Source organism: Danio rerio, chromosome 12, assembly GCF_049306965.1.
Source record: "Danio rerio strain Tuebingen ecotype United States chromosome 12, GRCz12tu, whole genome shotgun sequence".
NCBI classification, from domain to species: domain Eukaryota; kingdom Metazoa; phylum Chordata; class Actinopteri; order Cypriniformes; family Danionidae; genus Danio; species Danio rerio.
The window spans coordinates 9,680,271-9,688,626 of NC_133187.1; the positions used below are offsets into that span (position 1 = coordinate 9,680,271).

General features: G+C 31.5%; 1 protein-coding gene across 8 annotated transcripts in view; it reads right to left on the reverse strand.

The window, feature by feature from the left end:
• Positions 1-7,958, reverse strand: part of adam8b (ADAM metallopeptidase domain 8b) — a 44,481-nt gene extending 36,523 nt beyond the window's left edge. For all 8 annotated transcript variants that reach the window (XR_012387841.1, XR_012387840.1, XM_073918244.1 and 5 more), the window contains exons 1-9: positions 7,819-7,958; positions 6,656-6,738; positions 6,418-6,524; positions 5,700-5,778; positions 4,752-4,828; positions 3,017-3,200; positions 2,877-2,939; positions 483-554; positions 194-363 (exon numbers count right to left, since the gene is read on the reverse strand). Coding sequence is in view for 6 of the 8 variants with exons in the window: in XM_073918244.1 (XP_073774345.1) it covers positions 194-363; positions 483-554; positions 2,877-2,939; positions 3,017-3,200; positions 4,752-4,828; positions 5,700-5,778; positions 6,418-6,524; positions 6,656-6,738; positions 7,819-7,870 (887 nt within the window). In the remaining 2 variants the exon portion in view is untranslated. The remainder of the gene's footprint in view (positions 1-193; positions 364-482; positions 555-2,876; positions 2,940-3,016; positions 3,201-4,751; positions 4,829-5,699; positions 5,779-6,417; positions 6,525-6,655; positions 6,739-7,818) is intronic.
• Positions 7,959-8,356: the final 398 nt, after the last annotated feature.

Here is an 8,356-nt window from a genome sequence, read left to right on the forward strand (position 1 = left end):
ATTCAGTTTGAGACCATAGCTTTAATGTGATAAATAAGTGCAAGTTTAGTTAGTAGTTAACAAGTGACAACCATTAAAACATTAGTGTAAAGTGTGGGCATTATATTAAAGTGCAGTACATTAGGCTCTGCTATAGTGTAGCGAATGATCTCAGTCATCCGGCCGAGTAAATAGGTAATTAGGTCATACTCACGTCACAAACTGAGCGTTGTCATGTTTGACCCTTTTAAGCAGATTGCTCTTCCTCCATTCTATAAAGCGACTGAGAGTGTCATCAGAACTCACACTGACCACAATCTGGTCCTGTTTCATCCAGACCTCAAGACCCACCAACATCACTCGGATATTAAGAGATCGATACAACTGAGAAAAGACTTATGTTTTTAGTGTGTTTCAAAAAATCTAAATATTTATATTAATTATTAATGACTTAACATATTTAGCATTGACTCTATTTGAAAAAAAAAAAAAAGAACTTATACCTTGTCAACGTGATTTACCACCTCCAGCATCCTGGCTCTGATAGAATCCATGCTAGAGCCAAAGTTTCTGTACTATAAGAGTAAAACATAACTTAACATTTACAATATTTTTTTGGTCAATCTATAATGTAGAAATATTAGCAATTAGATAAAATATTGTCCAAGTCAATCAAACAGGCAATATCTGTTTTGAAATTAATACAATTGGCCAACAAACTTTAACCCTTGTGCACTGTTCAAATTGACTACCCTTTTGTTATGTTAGGAATGAAAACGTCCACTGGATTAAATTGCAGTAAAAATGCATCACACACATATTTTTCCCTTTTTTTTGTTGCATAAATCAACCTCAGTCCTGATCAAAACTACTAAATGTTTATTTTTTTAATTACAGGATTTTAACTTTTTAAATGCCAAATTCACAAATGATGTCATTGATTTGGTGAAAAGCACACACAAAATGACATATTTTCAATACAAAAAAATAATAATAGACTGGATTTTTTTATCTTTTATCACAGTCTTGGACACGTGAACGATTAGTAACAACACTGGCTTTGATACATTGTTAGATTTTCATTTTTTCTCCCTAAATTACTGTTGGTAGCTGTTTTTGCCCCATTCACTTCTATTATAACCACATAACAAAAATGCATAATTATATGGTGTCATGATTTTGCAATCAAAAAAATGTGGTTATAATGGAAGTCAATGAGGCAAAAACATGGATTGTTTGGACTATAAATACATCTTAAGTATTCATTCAGAGTTCATTATGGAGTCTTTGTATGTCATGTGGATGTTCTGTTAGAGCCTGAGTCTTGTTTGTGTTTTGTTTGTTTTTTCTGTTTGTTTATTTGATACTTTGTAAGACTTTACAAAGACTGTATCATTAAAACTGCACTTGAATCCTACCTTTTGTCCTCCTCTCATCATTGCACCATGACAAAAACAATGCATCAAACAATTTAAGAGTTAAAATCTTGTAATTTTTTAAAACATTTAGTAGTTTTGATCAGGACTAAGATTAATTTATGCAAAAAAATGTGGAAAAACAAAAGGGAATTAAATTGCCCAGAGTGTATTGTTGATTTATTTATTTATTTTTACAGTTCAACAAATTTTCTCAAAATATGTGTCAAAATAAGACTTGTCACCAAAACCATTCTGCTAGCTGAAACACAGAAAAAGTTATGGCCAAATTAAGACTCAAAATCACCCCAGAGCAGATGAAAATCATCCCCAACAGCACATAAGGGTTAAAGTCTTAATATCAGTGGTTTTTAGCATATGGTAAAAATTTAAGAGAGAATTATACAAAGAAGATTCAAAGGTCCCGTGAAATGTGTGACGTAATTTAAACTATATATATATATATATATATATATATATATATATATATATATATATATATATATATATATATATATATATATATATATATATAGTAGCCCCTCCCCCTTAAAGAAACAGCCATTAGCTCTTTTCGTTTTTATCACAGCTCTGCCAGTGAGAGTGGTTGAGCTCGAGCACAGACAGAAATAGTGTCCTGAAGGGGTGGGACCGGTGTCAGACAGCCTAGAGCATTTGATTGGTTTGATTTGATGGAAACTGAAGTATGAGGCTATCAAAAATGTTGATCCATTAAGGCGGTCGTGTTAAACTGCAAGTTTTGGATGTTTATACCTTCTAGATTGTGGATTTTGTCACTGTTTTAGAGAACACTAGCTTAAAACTGACATGCTCATACTAAAAAGTAAAAAACTTTATTTTGATTTCACTGGTACTCTAAGAGTATTTTCAGCATTTCTAAAACCTCAGGTACTAATTGTGGAATGGTCTTTCAGTAATATATTTAATGTCTATACTGTAAGTCCTAACAGGGGAAATCACTCAGTAAAATAAGTTTAACTTCTTTTAAAGTTACTTTGACTATGAAAAAGAGTTATGGTAACTCATAAATTGATTGTATTAAGCAGAACTCAAACCAAATGAATTATGAATGAATATATACGGTTTTTAATTAATAATGCTTATACTAATACTAGAAGCATTACCAAAGCTTGAGTAAATTTTAGTAGCTATATATTTGTTTGGATTTTATTCACTCTAATAACTAAAATTGTACCTATTTGATAAGTTAACTTTAGTTTTCTTAATACTCTAATACTCTAAAAGACAATGTAAACACAAAGAATGCATGCGTATATGACTGAATATATATTATTTTACAGTACCATTTGGTTTCAAAACTTAAATGATTTGCAGCAATCTGTTTCCTTAAACAGTTTGAGTAAACTTTAAGTTACAGTGTAGATTCTCCACCACCACCATTAGTCTTTAAAAAAATGTTAATTACAATAAATAAATTTTAAAGAATGCCTGAATTCTTACCTCAGTGTTATCGACCACCAGAAATAATTCCACAAATCTTGGAGTTTGAAAACTCTTCATATTCTAGGAGGACATGTCAATGGTCATTCCCAGTCTCATTTTTTTCCATATGCAGAATATTAGATAGTGAATGCTCTCACCCATCTGCTCGACTTTAAGGCAGCGCTCACTTGTGGTTCGTGGTCATAAAACATGGTTTTCGGTTCACCAGCAGAGCTTCTCCTTCTCCTCAGATGCTGGTGTTTATAAAGTGCATGATCTCCATCACTGTGGTTAGCTAGGGGCTCAATCAGATAGACTTGTTGTTTCACTCTGACAAAACCTCTGTGGGTAGAAGACAAGATGCAGAAGCATACAAACACGTTCTCAATGCAGATTCATTCTCCTTCAAGAAATAGGACACGTTTTCTTGCTTGTTTACTCTGATGGAAAACACAGGTACACACGTACGGTTCGGTACAACCTCCACGGTTCAATATGGTCAGAAAAATTGTGTTTTTCGGTTTTGCAATAATTTTTTGATAAAATTGCATCATTGAGCTCTAAAGCTCGGGACGTTTTTACGTTAAAATGAAAGTAAACATTTGAGAAATTGGGTTGTCTGTAATTGTCTCAGTGTGACGCATCAGTAGATTGCCTGAAAGTGAAAACAACTTATTCCTGGTGTCTGTGTTTTTAATATTAATCAAAAAAACAAAAGATAACAAAAAGCTGCTCTGTTCTGAATATCTATAGCTCAATGATTAACCTTTATTTAAGATATACAGTGAAGATTATATACAGCATGCAGTGTTTTATTTACTTGAAAACTACAATTAGACACCTGAAAAAACTGAGAAGTGCTGTTTATTTAAGTAGTATCTCTGCTATATTGTATTAATTTGTGCTTTTGCTTGTAGACTTTTTCTATATTTTTATTTGACAGCCTCTTGTTTTTTTATACCGAATCAAAACCGTGACATTTAAACCGAAATCCAAACTGTGAGCAGCTATTGTTGCACCCATAATTTAAAATGACAGGTGTGAAATCATTTGAACAAATTGGAACAGAGTTTAATATTCCCTCCGAAGACTTCTTTAAATATCTTCAAATTCGACATTTTATAAAGTCCTTACTAAAGCAAAACCAATTTCGTTTTAAATTATCGGAACTAGAGGACACCATGCTGTCAGTAAGTTATTTTAAAGGGCTTATTTCTAAATTCTATGCCTTATTAGTTTACTCTGATTCCTCAGTTTATGATTCCTTGAAACCACTAAGAGAACGGGACCTAGGAGTTCTGGCTACATAATTCGCGATCTTCAGAAATGTATATAGGGCTAAATTTTTCTCTGGGCTAATACTTATACTACTACTACTACTACTACTACTACTACTAATAATAATAATAATAATAATAGGGCTTATAATTATCTGACTTCAACTCTATATTAAGCCATACTAAAATTAAGAATGCTTAACAAATGTGTTTTTCACTGATAATGCATGTTACTAATGTATTAAAACTTACATTAACTAATACACCTTTATTGTAAAGTGTTATGAAATATATTTGGCACTATTTTTTTTTTATAAGCAACACTTTTTTTATCGATTAATTTGAGTAGAAACAGCTTTTTTAAATAATTACTGTAAATTACCACATGCAGTGCACTGTAAAAAATGCAGAATTCCACACAATTAATTTTTGTTGTCACAACATAAATCGATTAAGTTAACACTTTTTAACAAATTTATGTGGATTAAACACAAAAAAGTTAAGTCGTCCCAATGAAATCCCAAGAATTGTTTTGTTTCAAGTAGTTAAGTAAGTAGTTTGAACAAAAATTTTTTGACTGTGTAGAGTGCACTGGCAACATAATATTGTTTATTACCTGATCCCAGAACAGATTCCCACGCTGACTGAGGAATATTCCATATCTTGAATGTGCCCATGGTAGTAGCAATTGTCCTAAAAACACACAAACAGGTTTCTAACTGCATAAGGTATTCTATCTGTCTATAAACATGTTTACAAAGCAAAGACAGCACAGAAACCAAACCTGAAGCAGTATAAATGTTCAAGAATGTGTATTTATATAAAACATTTAATGCAGCATCGTGTCTTTACACTGTATTCTAAGCAGATACAGATCCATTTTTCAATCAGCTGTGTAAAGATGACTTGTGTGTTCTACTTTATCCTTTAAAGAAACTTCAAGTATTAAAAAAAAAAAACTTTAAGTAAATAAAGTTCTAAAAAGTGGAGAATTTGTGATGGAAAATCAGTTCAGATCAGCTGGCTGCACTGTCTATTTTTATTGTGCACAATAAAGTTGAAATTAATACAAAATGCATCTAATTAAATTATACAAAATTAAATACATTTAAATAATGTAATGTACTGCTAAAAAGAAATCGAGCTCAAAATTTTTTTCTGTAGTGTATACATTTATTTTATTGTTAATTATTTAAAAAACATTTACTGGAGAGACAAAATGGTTTTAGAAATAAAATCTTAAGTCAAGATTAAATGGATTTAGGGTTAAAATTGTTTTGTTTTCTCTTTTAATTCAATTTATTATTCGGACTCCACTAATATTTTTACATTTTAGAAAAAGATTATTATATTATATTATATTATATTATATTATATTATATTATATTATATTATATTATATTATATTATATTATTTGTAAAGGTGCTTTAAAGGATATTTATTGTGAAAAGTGCTAGACAAGTAAATTTTAATTGAATTAAAAGAAAATGAATACTGAAGAAGTAGTATGCACAATTCGCTAGTATGCTGTTCTAAAGACAGATGTGAATTACAGTAACTTACCTTAAAACTTGGATTTCTGCTCACAATTGATCCGTCATCTTGATAGTATATTTCAGTGTAATTATGTCCAACGAGTTGCCTAAACAACGGGGAATGTTATTACTTTTACCCACAATTGAAGTCAGAATTATTAGCCTCCCTCTGAATTTTCTTTTTAAATATTTCCTAAATGATGTTTAACAGAGCTCGGAAATTTTCACAGTATGTCTGATAATATTTTTTCTTCTGGAGAAAGTCTTATTTGTTTTATTTCAGCAAGAATAAAAGCAGTTTTTAATTTTTTAAAAACCATTTTAAGGACAAAATTATTAGCCCCTTTAAGCTATATATTTTTTCTCGATAGTCTACAGAACAAACCATCGTTATACAATAACTTGCCCAATTACCCTAACCTGCCTAGATAACCTAATTAACCTAGATAACCCTTTAAATGTCACTTTAAGCTGTGTAGAAGTGTCTTGAAAAATATCTAGTAAAATATTATTTACTGTCATCATGGCAAAGATTAAATAAATCAGATATAAAAAATTTGTTATTAAAACTATTATGTTTAGAAATGTGTTGAAAAAAAAAACTTATCTCGGTTAAACAGAAATTGAAGAAAAAATTAAACAGGGGGGCGAATAATTCTGACTTCATCTGTATATAGGCCTAGAGAGTCAATATGTGTGTGTGATATTCTTAAACATAGAAAAAGGTTCAGTAAACCCAAACTCACTTGTTCTTTTCCAAGTGAATCACATGATTTTCTCCTTCAAAGAATAATTTATATGCGAGTCTGTCAGGATACTTCTCATGGCTTGGTGGATTTTTATCAGACTGTACCTATGTAGGAGTTATACAAGTTAATCCAGATGTAGACAGCAGAGTGGCATTGTTTCTTTAAAAAAAAAAAAAAGCATGGTAAAACTAAAAGAATAAAAATTAACTGCTGCTTTAACACTAAGTAGATGTACCTTACTGAGGTTCAGTCTTTTAGGTCTCACCACATCAAAACGCTCAACATGAGGTAATGTACGGATACTTTCTGCCACACATCCTGATGATGAATACAAAAACATCTCAAAATTACTTAAATTAACAATTATTACCACCTACAAAAATACATGATATAATAAAAAGACAACTATTTGATATAAATTCGAGTTTAGGGTAGGTTAATACATGTTTTCCAAAAATAAATTAATAACTGATAGAAAAAAAAAGTCGTAATCATAATATTTCACTTTATATACATTCATTGATTAATTTTCATTCGGCTTGGTCTCTGATTTAAAAGAGGTCGACACAGAGGAATAAACCACCAACTAATCCAGCATATGTTTTATGCATCGGATGCCACAACCCAGTTCTGGGATATATTATTTAACATTTTCACTCATTTTCCTTCAGCTTAGTCCTTTTATTCATCAGGGGTCACCACAGCGATGTGAACCACCAACTGTTCTGGCATATGTTTTACGCAGCATATGCCCTTCCAGCCACAACCCAGTACTGGAAAATATTATTCAGCATTTTTTGTTCGTTTTCCTTCAGCTTAGTCCCTTTATTCATCAGGGGTCACCACAGCAGAGTGAACCACCAACTACTCTGGCATTTGTTTTAGGCAGCAGACGACCTTCCAGCCACAACCCAGTACTGGGAGACAGTATTTAACAATATTATTTTATTTAACAATAAAGCTAAGCTCAGACAGATCGTGTTGTAAAATATACCTTAGATTAACATGTCTGCCGTTCAAAATAAATAAATAAATTAAACTGTTGCCAATTTTTTCTTTTAAAATAGTGCAAGTGACATCCCTGGATTTTCTTTTAAACAATTTTATTTTTGGGGCCAAGTCTAGACACATTTTGGCATATTTAACATTAGTACATTTCATACAGTTAAGGAATTGAAATTTAAGAGTAATAGTTGTGTTTTTGTTGTTGATGTTTTACATTTTCTTTAAAATCAGCCTGACGTAGGCTATCTAGTCAATAGGCTACCATTAAAAGACTATCTAAATAAAAGCGGACAGAAGCTACAGGTTAAATTTTCAGGGTGTTATTCATAATATATCAAGCATTAAAAAGTAAAACATATTACTAAAATAATTAAAAGAATATCATGTACATACCACAAAGACAAAGCCAGCAAAGTATATGAGCTGTGAAGGCAGGACACGGCATGATTACTCTGCGTTATGGTTACATGTCTGGCGAACGACATGCCAAAAGATAAACTTGAGTTCCGCCCAAGTGGGCTGCATTTCACTTTATCAGGACAAACCCAGAAAACTGAAAATATACGAAGAACGGCTTTCAGCGTGAGACTGAAGTGAATTAAGGGGCGGGGCTTATTTGCGTCATGTAGAAGCGAAATAATAATACTCAAAATTTGACAATTGTTACTGTTTCATAATACCTCCAAGTTAAAGCACGGTTACTCACAGACATTCTAAAGATATAAATCATTATCCATTACGTAATAAAAAAATATTCCAGAGAAAGTATGTCACGCGGCTAGTAATACCTTTCTCAGCGCTGAACGCGATGGACCAATCACGTTCACTTCTGATTACTCAATAAAGTGCGTTTGATATACTTTATTAGTGATTTGTTGGACGGGTGTTCATTTTCGTGTTAAATTACAGTCTTTTAAACTTATTGGATTTA